The following is a 19690-nucleotide window of genomic DNA, read 5'->3' as shown; positions in this document are numbered from 1 at the left end:
GCAGCTGCGGGGAAGCTGCGGCAGAGGCTTAAACCTCCATGCTTTACTTGCTTTACGGCATGTTTGCGACCCTCTTATGCTGGCCCAAGGGACGTGGGCTGGCATAAAGCGCACTTTGGATTGCGCCCTAAGAGCATTTGTATACATATCAAGCTGCCTTATATGGGGTCAGACCATTTTACTCAGTATTATCTTTATGGTCTGGCTGTGGTGCTCCAGGATTTCAGGTAGGGATCTTTTCTAACTCTGCCCAGGGATAACAGGGATTGAACCCAGGCCTGTCTGAACATGAAACAGGTGTTCTATTACTGAGTTGCAGCTCCTCTCCCAGGCCTTGACCTACAGCTTGGCATGTAGATATTAGCACGTTATAGTGCCTCTCTATGCTGTGAAAGGCTTCATTTCTGTTGCTCAAGCTGCTATTAAAGGCAGAAGAGCAGGCCTACCACTTCTGTCTTGGTCATTCAGTAACCTTAGTCCAAAACAGTTAGCAGTTCACCAGCTTGCTTTCCTTATAATACACTTGGCTGCTGAATGCGAGAATATTTTAGGTTCGGTATGTTTTGTTTTTGACATCTACAAATGCCTCCTTTGTAGCAGAAAGTTGCTCAAGGGAGAAGGTCTGGGTGTTTCATAGGCCCTGTGGGTCTCGCAGGATTACTTTCAAGTCTGTTTTGCTACCAGTGAAGGCTTAAATCCAGTGTAAACTGAAAAAGCTCCTGAAAGCTGTTAATATCTGATAGTTGTCTGACAACGTGCATGAAAGGAATTTCCACCTACAGCCTGTATTATAAAATGAATAACAATTTCTCCAGAGACAAAGGAACGAAGAATTAAAAAAAAACTCATTCTTCCTGGGAAATGCTTGCAATGGAAACATTGGGTGACACGTGAGGGATGGTGCTGCCACTATATTAACTGGCAGGGATCCTGCACTTTTATGATATGATGGGTTGACATTCAGAAGGTGTGGCTTTTCTTACCTGATTCTATCTTGATTGAGGAAGCTGTTCCTCTTAAATTCCTGCATTGCTCACAGCTGTAAAAGGCACAGGAACCCTGTTAGAAAAAAGGTGGCAACCCTAGTAGCAGCAGTAGGGTGGTACATGTGTTCTCTGTTCCGTAAAGAGAGGCTTTCCTTTTCTTTTTTCAAAACTATACATTGTCACAAGGATATTGGTTGCAGGGTATGCTCCCTTCCCTTTGAGGTACTACAATGTTAGTTATTTGAGGATGCAATCCTATTTCAGCAAAGTGCTGGAGCAGTGGTCAGGATGCTTGTGTGAGCCATTGCAAAAACATTATAAAGTGCTTTATGCTGATTTGAAAGCAAACCGTGCTGGTTCGAAAGTCTGTGCGGGCCCACCAGCAATGGATCTGAGCCTCTGGCCACCAGGAGAGGTGAGTTTTGCACTTACCTGTGAAGGCACTAGGAGAGGGTGGCAGGAGGGTGTTTCAGAGATGGGGAGGGGCTTTTCTGGGCAAGGGAAGGGTGGAACAGGAGTGGATTGGGTCTGGGAGCGGTGCGATTGATAGAGGCCTCCTCTGTTGTAACCTAACCCCCCTCCTGGGTCAGCCTGTGTTAGCCTGATTTGCTTGAACTTCCACAAGTTATATAACTGACAGAGACCTGACTAGCCCTATAGGGCAGGCTGGGGTGTTACTTGAGGCAAGAGGGAAAAGATTTCAGAGAAGCTGAATGAATTCTTTGCATTTGTCCTCAATATAGAACATATAGGGAAGATACCAGGGCCTCTGAGAAGTGTTTTATCAGGGGGTACAATGTTTCTTTTGGGTACCTTCCCAATGGGGGGAGGAGAAGGGTAAAATGGGACAGAAAGGGTGATGATGGGGGCAGGATGAATGGGGCAGAAAAGGGGTGAAAGGGTCAGGGAGAGTGGCAATGGGGAGCAGGGTTGGGTGGAACTGGCCAGGAGGGAGAGGGATTGGTGGCCTTCGGCACCCAGGCCCCCTTTCTGACCCTTGGTTCAGGTATGGTGTACCCCCTTGCACACCCCTCTCATGGGCCCTGGAAGATAGCTGTGCAAGAACAGACCTTCTCAGGGAGGCTGTCAGTTGAACTGAGTCATATGGAACTGAGAAGGGATGAGATTCTAGAACATATTGGCAAATTAAGAATGAACAAATCACTAGGTCCAGGCAGCATCCACCCAAGGGTTCTTAAGGAACTCAGAGGTGAAGCTGCCAACCTTCTAACAAAAATATGTACTTTAAATCAGCTTCTGTGTCAGAGGCCTGGAAGGCAGCCAGGATATGATCAATATTTAAAAGGAGATCTAGGGAAGTTCTGTAAAATCACAGGCCAGTGGTGGAAATCATAATTAAAGATAAAATTATGAAGCATATTGAAGAAGGAGCCTTGTTGAATGAGCATGATTTCTGCAACTGTAAGTTCTGTAAGAACTCTGTAATCTTAGAGTTCTTTCATGTGGGTGTGGAAGTGATCCAGGTGAAATTGTTTACTAGGACTTTCAAAAAGCCATTGTCAAAGTATCTCAGCCAAGGCTTTCGAGTAAACCTGGTAGTCATGGAATAACAGATAAGGTCCTTTAGGGTTAGGGATCTAATCTAAAGTCCTTTTTGGCTCTGCTTCCACTAGTTCAGGAAGCCATACTTTTGTCATACTGCACAGAAGTAACAATGACCCTATTTCTATACAATTCACATAATCAGACAGGGCAGGAATAAGGCGATTGCCTCTCAACACCAGCCCCTTCCTCTTGTATTGCCTAATCTCATCTATTGTAACCAGCAGGCAAGTTCTACTGATTTCTGTGGGATTGTTCCTAAGCAAGCATGTGCAGGCTTGCAAACAAAAAGTAGCCAGCATTTCCTTAACAAGTGTATTTGCTGAACTGAAGCCACTGTCCATGAGAACTTGATCCTTGTTGTTATAACTAGGGAGTTATTCCAGCTATGGGGAGGTTTCTCTTACCTCTTTTCAGTGCCAACAACCATTCTGTTTTTTTGGGCATTTCACATTTCTGTGATGTGACCAGAGGTCTCCCCCCTTAGTATCTTACATCCTAATCTGTTGGTGTCACTAGGGGCAGTGACACCCAGGGCAGAGATGACATCATCACACCATGTGATGTTGTTGCATAGCTTCCAGGTTCTCCCTTCCTTAGAACTCGGGAGCACTTGCCATTTTAGTAAAGAGTCTCCAGTAAGTGTTTGCCAGTAAGCGACATGGCCACGCGTGTGCACTGAAGTTTGAAAGAGTCTCCAGCAAGTAAGCAAGACTCTTTAGAACTATGGAGAACTCCACAGTGAACGCATGACCACGTTGCTTGCCAGCAGATGCTTGCTGAAGACTCTTTACTAAAGCGTCCCGCTCCAGAGTTCTAAGAGTCTCCAGCAAGTGCCTGCCAGCAAGCAACACAGCCATGAGTACGCTCTGGAGTTCTAAAGTGTCTTGCCTGCTTGCTGCTCTTTAAAACTCCAGAATGCATGCGTAGACATGTTGCGGGCACGTGGTGCCCCCTTTTAGGCCTGGTACCTGGAACAAGCCCCCATCCCCTGCATGCTATGCCACTGGCCTAATACCTTGCAAACGTATGTGGAGAAAATTATCACTGAGTGAAATGCATGCTTAGCCCTAAACTTGTAACCAGTACCAAAGGCACACTTTGTCAGCCTGTGTGGGAGATGCAAGCAGCAATTGGTACAAGGGTGTGCAGTATAAGTTTTTATGTTGCACAGATTTTTCCTTTCCTTAAATGGAATGGAAAGCCAGAATGGAATGGTAAATCATCTCACCTTACCAATGATTGCATTAATAATACGTTATTTGAGTTTCCTCCAGTAAAATGTGCATTGACACATCGAATGCACATAAAAGAATGCACTCATCCTCAGGGAGTGATCGTAGGGGAAGTTGTTATTAACCCAGGTATTAAATATCTCTCCATTCAACTCTCTCTCTCAATTTAATTAAAGTTTATGAATTTTACTTCCTAAAATGAAGCACGGTGTGCTTGTGCCCAAACTTAAAAAAGAAAGAGTTGTTGCTGTCTGATTCTATTTTGCCAGTTAGTGCCTCAAAAAGGTGACATGGTGAGCAGCAATAGGATATTGTAGTGTTTCTCAAACTGTGGGTCGGGACCCACTAGGTGAGTCATGAGCCAATTTCAGGTGGGTTCCCATTCATTTCAATGTGTATTTTATTTTTAATATATTAGGCTTGATGCTTCCACGGTATGTGATTGCATTTGGGGAAATGTGACTGATGTATAAACAGGTTACTATGTATATCAGTGATTTTCAACCATTTTTTGTCTCACGGCATGCTGACAAGGTATTAAAATTGTCAAGGCACACCATCTGTTTTTTTTACAATGGACAAGGCACACCATGCTGTTGGAGGGAGGCTCACATTCCCCAATGGCCCTATGAATAAATGACCACCCCCCAAACTACCATGGTACACAAGCAGACTGATCGAGGCACACCAGCGTACCATGGTACAGTGGTTGAAAATGGCTGATGTATATGCTTTTATAGTCAGTGGGCTTACTTTCAGATAAGTGTGAATAGTATTGCAGCCTTTGGGATGTTTGGGGAAGTTTTTCTAAACAGATCAGCAAGTGCTTGAAAAGGTTAGGTCTTCTATATTCTAAATAAAACTTAGTGTAAACTTTTACTTAAGTCATTTCTGCCCAATGTTGCAAATATGCAGCCGGGACCAAATGTGTGCACCTGTGGACTAGGCAAAAATGGGTTAATTAATTGATTAGATATTGTATGGGGATGTTTAAAATTTTTTCCTGCTTGATGATATCACTTCTGGCCATGGCATCACTTCCAAGTTAATGACACAACTTCTGGTGGGTCCTGACAGAAAATCATTCTAAAAAGTGGGTCCAGGTGCTAAAAATTTTGAGAACCACTGGGATATTGTGTAAATGAACTGGCTGAGAGAGAGAGAGAGAGAGAGGATGCTGGAAGTGGTGGCGGAGACAGGGTAACCAGATGTCATAACTGCAAAAGAGGACAAGGCACCCCAAAATGCAGGGCATCCAAGAAAAATGTAGGACATAAAATAAAAGCTGAAAACACTGGCATATTCATTTCGTGTGGTTAATTTAAGCACTGTATTACTTATTATTAAATGTACAACTGTATTACATATAACATTAATTATAAGAAGGCTATGCCCGTTCACAGGGAAAAGGGGGACACTTAAGTTCTTTTCTAGGCTAGAGAAAAAGGACGTGTCCTGGATAAAGAGGACATCTGGTCCCCCTGGGTGGAGAAGAGGAATCTTTAAGACTGTCGCTTTCCATAACTGCTCTAGTCAGGTCCTCTGCTGGAATGAGCTTTCCTGGAGTGCCAGACGCATGCATGTGCAGGCTTCCCCTCTCTCCTTTTGGTTTCCCTTTAACTGGAGGCTCCGCCCCGTGAAATTGACACAGTCTTCTCTGCTGGCCAATCGGAGCCTTGGCTGCGTGTTCTGTTTGTTACAAGTTTCACATTGCTAGAAGCCAGAGGGGAGAGAAAGAACGTGAGCGTGCCAGGGAGGGCAGCAGGAGAGATGCCTGTGGGAAGCTGCAGCAGGCAATGGGGGGCATGGATGGGTGGCATGCTAGCCCAGTCTCCTAAGCAGAGCCCCTGGCCTCGCCTTGGGGGGCTTCCTTAAACTCTTCTTGCATCAAGTGCCTCTTTGCCCTGCTTTCTCTGCTGCAGCCTGCTAGAGCAAAGGAAGGCGTTTGTTCTTTAAAAAAGTAGTTGTTTAAAGCAAAAAGGGGCGTGTGTATTAAAAAAAGTAATAGGAAGAATCAGAGGATCAGGATCGAGTTTCCCTGCAGATCTGCCTTTCCAGACAGAAGCTGAGCTTACCTGGAGTTTCTGGATGCAAGCTATTCTAAGCTCCTGCGAGCGTGGCTGGGGCAGCAGCAGCAGCAGGCGCTATAGATGTGAGTGCATGCTTAACTCCTTCCTGGCTCCCCGGATTTGTACCATGCTGAAGATCCTTACCAAGAAGCTCAGGAATCAGAGTTTGAATGAGATCCAGCCCTTCCAGTTAAAGGTAAGGAAAGTCTCCCCCCCCCCAACTCTGCACCCCACTTTTTTGGGGGGGGAGGGGGAGAGCAGTGATGATCTGCAGTCCAGTATTGGCACTTCCAGCCTGCTCCTTGCATGTGTGAAAAGCGAGAGGGGGTCTGTACACAATCAGGCCCTTCTGCATTCCTTCAAATTCTATACCCAGTTGCCTTTGTCAGTGCAGAAACTCTTGTTAGGGCAGCCTGATCCTCTCTATGCTCCATGCATGCAAGGTTTATTGAAGTGCATGTTATAGTACTATAGTAATTTTGGAGGGGGGGGGGGAAAGGTTGAGATGGCTCCTTCAAAAGTCCCCTCCCAGGTGACCATGGCTGGGTTTTAAAATACTGGGATCTGCAAAAAAACTTGCAGAACTTCTCATGCTGGGCAGTCCTCGAACTCTTCTGCAGTTGTAATGCTCAGTCCTATCTTTGCTTTCTTGTCTGAGTATGTACACCTATCAACAATGCAATAGGGCTTACTTCTGAGTAAGGATTGCATGACTACCCCTGTGCAGGCTTACTCAGGAGTAAGCTCTGTTGACCTCAGCAAGATGGCTTTCTGAGTATACATGAGTGAATCTCCTTGCTGTGAGGTTGTGTGTGTTTTTACACCCCCACCCACTTTTTTTCTTTTTTGCTGGCTATGAAAGATTCAATCAGATCTAAACTTTATTCCTGGTTTAACTCACTTAAATACAGTACGGATTTGTGACTGTCTGGATCTTGAAAGTTGCAGCCTGAGTTACTAAGATGAGGAATGCTAAACACTGCAGAGTGAAAAAGAATGCTTTGCCTCTTAATATAAAAATGGAACAGATGGCCCTGCAAAATACTAGACAACTTTTCCTGGGACCACTGCAAATTTGGAGTATTCTTTTCAAAGTCACAGGATTTTCATTCATCACCCTGAGAAAAGTGTCTGTCTGCTGAGCAATTATGATCTCTTGTGGGGTCCTTTGTACACATGGTTCTCGGATGGGTTTGCAAGGACCATCTCTAGCTGCTCTCCCCTTAAAAAAACACACACACACACACAGTTTTGAGAAAGAGTCCCATGCAACACTGAGAACACTAGAAACCTTTTGAATTGTTGTTTCCAAATTGAGCTTGATGAGAGTGTGTAAAATATATACAGCAGGCCTCTGGTTTTGAGCCCCTGTTTGCAGTTAATAGTACTGGGCTGGGAGTGTTGGAAAGAAGTCATTTCTGAAAATCAGGATAGTCTCTCAAGCATAGTATTGGAGAACAGAATAAAGGACAGCAAAAAGGTTCAAGTAGCTGAAATAATAACGGTGTCCATTTGGTAAAGGAATATGCATTTGTGTGCTTGCAAAATGGCTTCTGTTCTTCTTCTTAGGCTCATTCATTTGCTCATTCACAGGCTGGTATGTTGATTCACTTGTATAAAAGATTGCAGCCTCCAATTCAGTAAGTGACCTGTTGAAAGTCTCTCATGGCAGTTTCAGTGACATTTTTGGGCAGAGTCTGTCTCCTGCTAGTATTTCTCTGGGGCCCATTATGGAAGTAGTGGTGAAAATTCCAGGTGCTCTTGGGTATCACTCACTGTGCACAAAAAGCAGTTCTTAGGGTTTTTCTGTCGTACTTGAGCATCATGCCCAGAAGCAGAGTCCAAGGCAGGGTGATGCCTTAAGAACATCTTTTCTAAAAGTAAGAACCAGCGAGATAGGCGACTCTGAGGAGCAACTGCACAGGGTGGTGAAGGTGTTGCCCCCTCTGCTATGAATGGCACTCCCTCGGAATATATGTTTGCATGGTGGTAGCCAATAGTTATTGCACTTTCCATGAATGTGTGTAGTCTCTCCCATTAATTCTTGGGCCTTATTGTATCCTGGAGCAGTGAGTTCCACAGGTAGGTTTTTTCTTTATTCATATCTTTCAAAATTGTATGTCTTTTGGGTAGTTCTGTCTCCTAACAGACTGCTTTCAGTTACAGGTACAGTTGCCAGGTGTGCAGATGTGAGCTGGGAAGACTTCGTAGTTCAAATATTTGCTTACCTCACCAGTGGCTTGCCTAAGGTTATCTCAGCTCAGTCCCTCATCTGTAATATGGGAATAAAATGGACTTGTTGGACATGATTGGTGTCAGACTGACAAACATAATGTGTACAGAGTGTTTTATGCACTTTAGTGTTTATGAGTTTATTGAATGATTCCATTCTTGAGGAGGTCATCTGCACCCATAATGTTATCCTTATTCATAGTTCAGTGGTAGAGCACATGCAGAAGGTCTTGATTTCAACTCTAACAACTCCAGGTAGAGTTGTCAAGATCCTTAGCTGAAATCCTGGAGAGCTACTGCTGTTCAGCATTGATGGATTAATGGTCTGACTCAGGATAGGATAGTTGAAAACACTTGCACATACTGTATGCGTATCAGCCTTATTGGATTGCTGTACTGTTTAAGGTGTGGATGTACCATTGTTTGATCAGTTGCCAGGGGAGGTATGATTTTACAAATCAATGACATTATTGGGCCAGAAGATGAGAGCTGGCTTGTTTCCTTGCCCTTCCTCAGTATGTATAACACACAAGGTTGCACCTATCTCTTTACCTATCTGCTGGACTGGTGATCAATGCTCCTGCTTAGTGGACTGTCACTGTCTTGTAGATTAGTAGACTGTCACTATCTTGAGGATCCTGTCCCTGGTATGCTACTCTTCTTTCCTGCCCCTGAGTTCCAAGTGTCTGTTGCCTGCTGCATTTTTTCTCTTGCAAAGTTACAGTTGGGCAGGCCTGCTCATTGTCTCCCTAAGAACCAAACTACATGTTACCTTAAATGTTAAATCAGTGGTGTCAAACTTGTTTCATATAGAGGGCTGAATAGCATTCATAATGCTTGCTGGGGATGTCATTAAGCAGGTCATGACCAGAAATAAGAACTTTTTTCTCACTTAGGAACTCATCAGCTACAAATGGTAGAAGAGAAAATGTTCAAATCTTGATACCATTTTCATGATATGGGAGAGCCCAAATATCATGCTGGCTGCCTTTTAAGCAGTAACACCTCAGCGCAACTCAGCAGAGAATAGCTAACAGTGGTGCTAGGAGAGCCCTAGCGTCATAAAGAGCTTCATAAAGAGCTTCTGGTGGCTGCATCTGACCCGCGGGTCTTATGTTTGTTGCTCCTGCTTTAACTCAACAAACATAAAACAAGAAGGGTGTTGGGAGTGGTCCTTTTAAGCCCCCACATATGTGGTGGAGGAATTCAGCCTTGGAGCATGATAGGGTGGCTTACACACTCTGCTGGTTTGTGTATGGAAAAATTGCTCTCTTTTCCCCATCGAGTCTATTTGCCCTGCAAGTGACTATTTCCATTTTGCTATGCTTTCGGAAATAAGGGAATCTGTTGGGTTGGTTAAGAACACCTGAACCACACGGGAAGCTTCTCTCACAAACAGGTTACTATGGAGGGCACCACCCATTGAGTTGTAGGTGATCAGCTGTGGGAGGCTACATATGTCTCGCACATACAGCCCTTGGGTACAGATCAGGAGTGGCAGACTGGCGATCCGATCTTTACTCCAGTGGTGGTTTAACAATGACTTTAAAAACAGGTAGTGCAACCATCTGAACTGTAAGGATGAAAGAAACCAGAAGGCTGTCCAACCCACACCCACTGCTGGTTGCATGACAACGGTGCCTCTTATCTGTGGCTGGCTGAAACTGCAGTCTCTTGCAGAAAGTGCCTTTTGGGACCAGCCTGGATGCAATGTGGGAGTTCTGTGACTGTGAGAGGGAAGCAACAACTTGCTTTGCTCCTGGGCCAGTTCCCTGATCCAAATCTTCTTGCATTTGCTGTTGGCTGCGGAGGAGAAAATTTAAAGCACTTCCCTGTTGTTGCTTTCTGGACAAGAAAAAGATGTTGAGAGCTTCCATCAGGGAACTCCCATGTTTCTGTTCAACAGCCTGGGGGCCAAACTCTTTGGTTGCTTCTTGTCCACTCCCCCGCTTGATGTTCTCTCTGCTCTCTTCTTCCTCCCTTGGGTCTCCTTTCCTCTGTCCTTGTCCTTCTGTACCCCTCTCTTCACTTGTCTGATGCACAGTCACAGAGGGCTGATGTAGCAGAATAGCTGAGAGACGGAGCAACAAATGTGGAACTTCCCCGTTCAGATCTTGCCTCTGCCATGAACCCAGCAGGTGGCCTTAGGCAAGCCGCTCCCTTTTCATCGCAGCCTTTCCCAGCTGTCATATGGGGATAATCATACTTTACAAGGTTGATAATTCACGTGAAGCACTATACAGATGTTTGTAAGCTCCATATAAAAGTGAAGTGTGATGTTCTAGGAGTGGGCATACTAGAGGCAAGAAGTGGGTACCTGAAAAGGGATTCTCCACCTGTGTCATCGTAACCTGGATAGGCTTAGTGTGGCAAAGGTGGTGGACCCCAGTTTTTGCGTTTTCAGTCTTGCTTTTGGGGTTGTTGGAAATTCCTGGAATGCTGGGTGCATGTGCGTGGAAGGCAATTTCTAGATCAATATCCCAGCTTGGAGATGCTTGCTGTGACCTTTCTAACCATTTCCAGCAGCTCTCATTTTGACTTCCCCTCTCTCCGATTCCCAGTTGGCTGACCGATCCTTCCCATGCTGTTTGTGACTTCTCCTGAATGGGTTCGTTTGGAGAGTTGAACAGGATGCTGGGGAGTATTGTCTGCAGGGGCAGAAGACTTGGGAGTTCTTGTTTTTGTTTCAGTGGTTGAGACATTGCTGTTCAGTCCTTCCGCTGGGCTCCAGCTAGGTCTCTCGTTCAGCTGATGAAAGTCTTGCTCAACAGAATTTATTTTCATCCTCTGTCTCCCAGAGAGGCTGTTTCTCTCATTCTTTTCCTCTTTACACACACTTCCATTAGAAAACAAGTTCCCTTAAAAGGAGGACTTCCTGCCTCTTTACTCCTATTGCTCTATACAGATTCATGCAAGCTATGTTTAGTGCTGCTCTGCTTGGGGCTGGTGCCAGGCTATTTTACACCCTAGGCAAGGCTGACTGAAATAGAAATTTTTCTTAAGACCTTTAAATTGTATTTCATAGTACTGTTGTGGTATTTGATCTTGCGTTTTTACATGGGTTAAGAAACTAATATGTATAAAACTGTGCTTCTCAAAAGTCAGTACTGCACCCTTCTGAGGTCCACGCCCTGGGCAGCCGTCTAGCTGGACTACTGACAACCCTGGGCCTGGCTCTAGTGAGATTGGAGAAATCTAATATGAAGTAATAAAGGTCCAACATAGGTATGATTGCATGGTGCTCCCTAAAGGATGTGCCTTGTTTTGGAATAAGGTGTCAGCCAATTGGATTGACTTTCACTGGAGGATTGTAGAGGTGTATTCAGTGGGGCATCACAAGTGCTGTCTCCTCCCTGTTCCTGTGCATTTATGATACAACTTGTAACAGAGCTTGCCCATGTACAAATTGCATGGGCAATTGTGAACAGTGTGTAGACTTCACTAGTTACACCACTTGCTGCAAACACACAGTGTGTGCAGTCTTTATTTCGGGATTTGCATTTGGGTCTTCATCATGCCAATCCAAGCCTAGAAAATACTAGCAGCCTTAAAACTAATGGTTCTGTCATAGAGTTTGTTTTAGCTTCTGTATACCCCAACATCACGGATTGGTTTGCTTGCCTGCATTGGAAGCAACACTGTTCTACTGTAGATGATGCAATGCAGGCTCCTTGAAAAGTATAGTTTGCTCACGGTTTCCATCTTCACCTTGACTTGCAGATCCTGGATTAGCAATAACCATGGTTAGCACTGGAGCAAATGTATCCACTTAACCATGGTTTAAGACAAATGAGAGAAGGAGGAAGGGATTCATACTGGAGAAAAGAGCAGGAAAATGTTAAAAGAGCAAGTTTTTTAAGCAGGCTCCTGATTTGTCAATCATAGTTTGCAGGAAGCTGGTGTTGCATTTGGTCCAGACCAGCTTGCCTTTCTGCGATTGGAAAGAATGTTGCTTTGACTGAAAAGACAAATTCCTCTCTAGGACTACCCCCATATTTTCTGTCACTAGCTGTACTAGTGTCTAAACCAGGGTTGTCCAAACCCCGGCCTGGGGGCCATTTGTGGCCCTCGGGGACCCCCAATCCTGCCTGCGGTGAGCTGCCTGTCTCCAAGGAGTCTTTGGCCCTCCAGAGACTTGCTGGAGACCGCCCTGGCCCAATATGACTGCTGTCAGTGTGAGGGCAACTGTTCAACCTTTTGCGTGAGCTGTGTGCCAAGGGCTTCCTCCACTGCTGTTTCACGTCTGTGAAGCGGCAGTGAAGGAAAGGCTGACCTTGCTTTGTGCAAGACCTTTTATAGGCCTTGAGCTATTGCGAGACCTTCATTCATTCCTATAAGTTCCATCTTGAATATATTCATTTATGTAAATTTACATACATTTATTCAAATTGTGAATTCTTTTTTTCTCAGCCCCCAACACAGAGATGATGTGGCCCACCTGCCAAAAAGTTTGGGCATTCCTGGTTTAAACTAACTTGAGACAACGTAATGTGGAAATGACAATATTCCCCAGTGCCAGGAGCCTAGGGTTTTGTGTTCTTATTTGTGGTAGATTGGAATGATCTGCAGGCAATAAATCATGGCACTTGCTGCTTTTCTACTGCAAGATGATACTTTTAACATTGATCTCTATATGTACGATCAACACCTCGGGGAAGTAAAACTCATCCACAGATAACTCGGGAGAACTTTTAGTGGGTGACACTGTGCTGCAACAATATTCTGTAATAATGCCAGCTTCTCCTCATGTCCCAAAAAGAAGGGAGAAGCCCCACAAGTGTGTCTTCCTGGGAACTTATGGGTTGAGGTAATTGGGATAGAATCCAGCAATAATCCCAGTTTTGTCTTGCTGCCTGGCTAAGGTAATTCAGAAGAACGGTGTTCTCCAGCACAAGGAACTTCTCATCAACTAACCCAGAATCTCCTGGAGGTAAAAGTGGCAGTGTTCCTCAGGCTTCACTTGCAGAGGGTGATAGAGGCAGAAGCACGGTTCTCAATGACACGGTTTGTGCCTAGTGCTCTCAGAATGTGAATATCTAGGTGTGTGGTCTAGGAAACACTGGGGGGAGTCATTGAAATACTGGCCTTATGCCAATGGATCTCTGCTTGGCACAAATATTTAATGATTTACTAGTGGCATGGCCCCCCCCCCCCCAGGAGAAAACTGTGTGCAGCTCAGGGAATAAATTGCATTCCGCATGTCCTTGTAGCAATTTCCGATTGTGATGCTAGGACCAAAGAGACAGGTTTAAGTGCAAGATCTCTTTTTTAAAGACCTTCTTTCTTATACAGCAAGTTCTCACTTCAAATTTTTAAAAGTCATTTTGTTAAAGTTGATAAGAAAAAAAAAATCAATTCCTGGCTGGGCCAATGTCTGTGTGGGGTTTGCATGTTCTCCCCATGTCTGTGTGGGGTTTCTCCAGCCCAGAAAGCGCACATTTATTTTGCTGTTTAATATTAGAAGTGTTTTGGATCTTTAGACGTTTGGTGATGGCTTTTGTGCTCAGAAATCTGCTATGGGAATGTAACTCTTGTTTACGTACATCACTTGGCCTATGGTAAAACTGGTTTTGTTATAAAGTTTTAACTTCCAGGAACCTATCTACCACTTTAAGGCTGCCTTCCTATCCACACTTACCTGAGTGCAAGTCTCATAATGGGACTTACTTCTGAGTTTACATGCATAGGATTCGACTGTCAGTGAGGACTTGCTGTACTGAAACCAAATGAAGACTGACTTATGAGCAGGGCCCTCTGTCTTTTGTGCATGACTAAAATCTTCCTTTGGTAGAAAATCTGAATGTAAGAGAATTGCAAGTTTTTTTAATCAGCATGATTTGGCCAGAAAAGTCTAGCAAATGTGATGTTCTTGCCTTGTTCACAGTAAACTTGCTTCAAGAATCTGACTCCTGGCAAGTATGACACTTCATGCAGATATCTGCCATCCCCACATTAGTTCCCATAATCTTCTTTTTAAAAAAAAATTTATTTTCAATAGAGATGTAGTTAAGTGAGGCCATTAATATTTCATCAGCAATACTGTCTTAAATCTACATACATGGGAGATAGCAGAAGATTAATTACTGGACAAGGATGCTATCTTTAGGACTATAGCTAGTGTAGGCTATAGAAGGAATGGCCTGGAATTTAGATTTCTTGTGTGGCAGTGGTATTTAGGCAGGGGAGTAGATGCCAAGTGCAGTGGATGGATGGTAGAAGAATTTGACAAGCAAGAACAGACATGCTGCCATTTCCCCCCTCCACCCACACAACAGTGTCACTCTCAGCAAACCTCCATGGAGGTTTGCCAAAGCACAAGCATTCTCTGGAGGTCTTGTAAGACATCATATGTTAGTGTTTTTTTAATGACCACAGATCTGACATCTGAACAAAATGCTTCAATAGGATGCATCTTGTCAAGGCCAGTGTTGGTGTTGGTCTTGCCTCAAAGAGAGTCGTGATGCCCCAGCTGTGCTAATGGGCTGTATCATGTGTCGGGACCTATCAAGTATCAAGCGGTTAACTTCGGCTTCCTTCTCACCTCAGCCTAGTTTATTCAAGTGTTCTGGCTGCCGGTAGTCAGTCTGTGGGTCATTATAAGCTTGTATGCTTATGGTGACTCTGTAAAGGAAGAACATTTGTGTTTGGATAAGCCTTTAAATCACCTTAATGAGCGCATGGGCCCCCTAAATACGTGGATACGAGGACCCTCCTGTACACATTACAGTCACAGCAGGGGCTTACTTGACATCCCCCCCCCCAAGGCATGGTATCTGTGACAATATACCCCTACCCCCATTAGCTATACCACTTATCCTGGCTATTCTTCCCTACTTTCCTTTCTAAAGTAAGTGAACTTGTAGGTTGGACCTGCTTTTCTTTAATATTTATACAGGGCACAATGCCAGATAATCCACTTAATTGTGACACTCAGCAACTTTTATTTCTAAACCTCTCATGTCTCTCTTTTTTTTTTTCTAACTACTCCAGGCTACTATTACTCCAGGCTACTACTGGTAGTACCTTACTTGTGTCCAGGTTCCATTCTGGAAGTTGGAACAGAGATATCATGAAAGCACAAGCCCAGGCAGACTTCCCTTGTATGAAACTGCAGATGTGGCTGACCATAACATGGGGACACCCTTAAGTCTTGGTCACCAGTGCATATTGGACAATTTAGACCTCTATCTTTCTTGTACATGTTTTTGTGGAAGAATCCAAGTGGTGCTAGTTGGCAGCTGGCTGCTCTTGGACCAAAGAGCTTCTTCCTGAATGGATCAGCTCCTGACTTTCAACTCCAGCCAACTCTTTTCTTTTGCTTTGTGACTGATAGCTTCTTTGCTTGTCCCTGGCGCATGATTTTTTTGTGGCTCGTTATGGCTGTTTGACATTTTCTGTTGAGTGAAGCTTCAGCGACTGGCTACACAGCTGAGCTCATCCTTCAGTTGTGCTTGATGGGTCCTTCAGAAAGTCCTGCTTGAGAGAATCTGTTTGAATGCGGACTGCTGGAGCTAGAAATAAACTTCATCTTCTAGCTATGGTTTGTATTGAGAGTGCCTCTCAAGTCTGCATACTTGACTGCTCTTCTCTCTACACTAGGGGGTGGGTGGGGGAGAGGGCAGAGGTAAATATCTCTAGACGTTACACTCCATTTCCCTAGGCTTTATTGTCCTGTGCTCTGGTGGGAAAAGTAACTGTTGGATGAAACTTGAGAATTTTTCTGCCTTGAGTGTGGGTGAAACTATTTGAAAGCGTGAGAGAGGTTGATGCAGCTGCAGCTGCAGCCCTCCAGTTACAGCAAAGTTTCATTCTGTAAATAAATAGAGCCTCATTTTCCTACTGAGATAAAAAACCAGTAGATTCAGATTCAGAATCTGAATCTAAAAACCAGTATTGCAGGGAATCCTGTAACCAGCCATAGCATGTCTCTGATCCAGCACTTTGCACGGTCCTCATGGATAATAACTTCAACCCTATCCATCCCCCATCTTATCCATCTCCCTGTATGGGGGTGTGTGGGTGGGTGGGGGCTACAGGCATATAGAATGGGTTTGGACAGCTGCATGTAACCAGATGCACATGTACTCTTTCTTTCATCCCACAAATGCTTAGACACTTCTTCATGAAGAGCTAGAACTATCTCTTTAGTTAGGAAACCACTTCCTTCTTCTCCACATTGTATTGGGACCTTAGACAAGCAGAACAATCATACCTCTGCCACAGACATAATTTTTATGCTTGCTTCAAAGAATCCAGGGAATTATAGTTTGGTGAAAGTTACATGCCTACAGAACTACAGTTCCTCAGGGAGCGAGAATGACCTGTTTTAAGGCTGTGAAGAGACTGGGTTTATTGATACTTCTGGAAAATGCTTGAAGAGATTCTTTAGCCTTATTAAGGTTTCTCTGCTTAGACCTTTCTACAGCTGTCACGATCATTTTATTAAAAGAGTAATATGGTGGTTACAGTCTGTCTTGACCTGGAAAGATTCAGGTTCAAAGCTCTACAGCCTACTGGGTGACCTTGGGCCTGATGCTATCTTCAATGTAACCCACTGCTCAGGGTTGTTGTCTGATAAAAGGAAAGGAGGGGAAGTATGTACATTACCCTGAACATTGAATTACATTGAATAACTGTCTAGCTTCTTGGCAGGAGCCCCTCACCCAAACCAACCACTGGTGCCCAGCCTATGGTGCATATTGCTTTTCACTTTTTAAAACTCATTGACACTTCACATCAAATGTGCTTCTTCTATTGTTTGTGGTGTTGGTGTGACTCCCTTGTGGTCGAGTCATGTAGGTTTTTCCATTCTGACACCTTTTAAGGTGCATAAATTGTACATATTTTCAAGCTTATGTGTCTTGAGTTGCGTAAGGAATGAGGGAACTTTTCCTTAAGAAAGAGATTGATATGAAATATCCGAAATGTTATCTTAACCTCTGTTAATGTTTAATATAGATGTGACTAGTTTCCCTGTCACACTGGCAGTGAGAGAACCTTATGTAAGAGAGAGCACAAAGAGGTTTGCTACTTGGTAGTGTAGAAGGGAAGGTGATGGTGCAGACTGAAGAGCACAGAACTCGGCTAAAATCTTTCTACAACTGTCATGATCACTTTTTTTAAAAAAAGCAGTGTAATACAATGGATAGAGAGTGTCTTGGCCTGGGAATTTTTTATTTAGTGTATGGCGTATAATACATGGACTTATACATTAATTAGACTAGATAAAATGCCACTGTCCAGCCAGTCAAGGACAGCGTTACCTTCATTGAAAAAGTCAGACCATGGGCCAGTATACGCCCTCAGTTTGCAGCCAGACACAATGTGGTTTATTGGTTTGGCAGGAGAACCTGCAGTCACACTGTGGGGCAGATACTAGCCCCCATTTAAACATTGAGTCCTGACTAACACCATGTAGGGTACGGATCCTGTTCAAAGTTTTCCAGTGCTGGTGAGGTAAGTTGAAACCTGGCACCTTAAGTGTAGGACTGTCTATATATCTACCCGTTTCTGGGCATTTGACTGCCCATTTAACTTTCCATTGGGCATTGATGTTGAAATTGTTGTGTGAGTGCCAGAGAAGAATCCAGAATCCTGGATTTACGCCTACTGATTGATAGATGAGGAGGATCAGCATGTACTGGTAAAAGTGGGTTGTTGGTGATTTTTCTATATTCTTTCACTAAAGCCTCTTGTCTCCATAGACCCACATAGGCTGGTGCTGCTGCTATGTGGCTCAAGGACAAGGAGCCAACAGACAGAAGTGGGTCTTATACAGCTGCTTATGATCCTCATGGTTTCATTTAATCTGGCATCAATCTTGCTAGTGTGATAGCTGTTAAAAGCCATACTGGAGCACAGTATTCTGCTGCGGAGTAGATCAATCCTAATGCTGATGTTCTGAGAGTAGTGGCTGAAGCTGCCCATCCTGTTCCTGTTAATTTCTGGAGTATGTTTTTCCTGGTATTGATTTTTGCGGACTTGTTCTCGAAGTGTCACATATAAGAGAGAGTCTGGTCCAAAGTTACTCCAAGATATTTTGGATGAGGATTGTAAGGGAGTAGGTTGTTATTTAGATAGACCTTTGGGGCTGCATTAACTAACTTATTGTTAAGGTGGAAGCATGTAGTCACCGTTTTGCTGATACTGGATATTAACCTCCAGTCAGCAAAATATTATCCCAGGATCTTGTGGTTTTCTGAGAGGAGGCCATCCAGCACCTTCATATTTTCCCCTGCACTGCTAGAGCCAAGTCATTGGCATATCCAAATTTATGTCCCCTTGTTACTGTCAAGTCTGAGATGTACAGGTTAAATAGTGTGCGTGCCATTACAGAGCCTTGTGGGAGGCCGTTGTTTAGCCTTCTTGCCTGACTTGCATTGTCCCCCTTGCATTTGTATGATCTGGAAAGATCTGTCACTTAATATATTGTTGACTGATCGATACAGCTTTTACAGGGGATGAAGTGACACAATTTATATAGCAGACCCTCCCTCCACACGGTGTCATATGCTGCAGTTAGGTCGATAAATACAACTGTAGTTTTTAAACCTCGTTGAAAGCCAGCCTCAGTATAGCTTGCCAAGCTCAACACCTGGTTGACACAGCTATGATTTTGTTGAAAGCCCGCTTGTTCTACAGGTAGATGTTCATCTATTATACGACCAATCCTGTTTTTGGTTAGTTTCTTCAAAAGTTTGTAACATGAGCTCAGAAGGGCAATTGGGTGATAACTGTCTACTCTTGTCTTGCGGTTTACTGGATTTCAGAACTGATATTACTTTAGCTTTTTAAAATTCCGGTGGAAGAGGTCCACTAGAAAGTATGTCCGAGAAGAATTTGCCAAGCCACTTCCTTGTGTGTCTCCCGGAATGTATGAAAAACTCAGGATGGATGCCGTCAAAGCCAGGAGTTTGCCACACTTCAGACTGTTGATAGCTGTGTTTATTTTGTTGATTGAAAATGGGTGGGAAAATTCGGGATGTGTTTGGGATGACCACTGAAAAGCTGTAAGGGCTCTCTTGTGGGTGGTAGAGTGCACTTTACCCCTTGGGGCTTTGGAACGGGATACAACTTGAGAGGCTGCTTGATCAGGGGTTACACTGGGTATTTGTCGTGCAGGTTGACTGGCACCACCCAGTTCCCTTAAAAGGCTCCAAGCTTTCCTGCTTGATTTGCTGAAATTTAATGATGTTAGATGTTCCCATTTCTTGTGTCAGGCTGCATCCAGACTATGTAGAAGGTCATTGGCAATCTTTTTTGCGTGACTTCCTCTTTGCCGACGATGCAGCTGTCACTATCCATTCTGCCAAAGATCTCCAGCAGCTCATGGATTGTTTTACCAAGGTCTGCCAAGATTTTGGACTGACAATCAGTCTGAAGAAAACACAGGTCATGGTTCAGGATGTGGACTCGCCTCTCTGCATTTCAGTATCTGCGCATGAACTGGAGGTTGTCCATGACTTTGTGTACCTTGGCTCAATGATCTCCGACACTCTTTTTCTCGATACCGAGCTAAACAAACACATCGGTAAGGCAGCTACCACGTTTTCCAGACTCGCAAAGAGAGTCTGGTCCAACAAGAAGCTGACAGAACATACCAAGA

At 44.1% G+C, this 19690-nt stretch overlaps 1 protein-coding gene across 2 annotated transcripts in view; it reads left to right on the top strand.

The window, feature by feature from the left end:
* Nucleotides 1-5810: 5810 nt before the first annotated feature.
* LOC136636514 (uncharacterized) overlaps nucleotides 5811-19690 on the top strand; it is a 64428-nt gene continuing 50548 nt past the window's right edge. For both annotated transcript variants that reach the window (XM_066611631.1, XM_066611632.1), the window contains exon 1: nucleotides 5811-6049. In XM_066611631.1, coding sequence (XP_066467728.1) covers nucleotides 5873-6049 — 177 coding nt within the window. In that variant the 5' untranslated portion in view covers nucleotides 5811-5872. The remainder of the gene's footprint in view (nucleotides 6050-19690) is intronic.

Source organism: Tiliqua scincoides, chromosome 1 (assembly GCF_035046505.1).
Source record: "Tiliqua scincoides isolate rTilSci1 chromosome 1, rTilSci1.hap2, whole genome shotgun sequence".
NCBI lineage: Eukaryota > Metazoa > Chordata > Lepidosauria > Squamata > Scincidae > Tiliqua > Tiliqua scincoides.
Note: the sequence above shows the minus strand (reverse complement) of the source record. Positions and strands in the feature narration are given on the sequence as shown.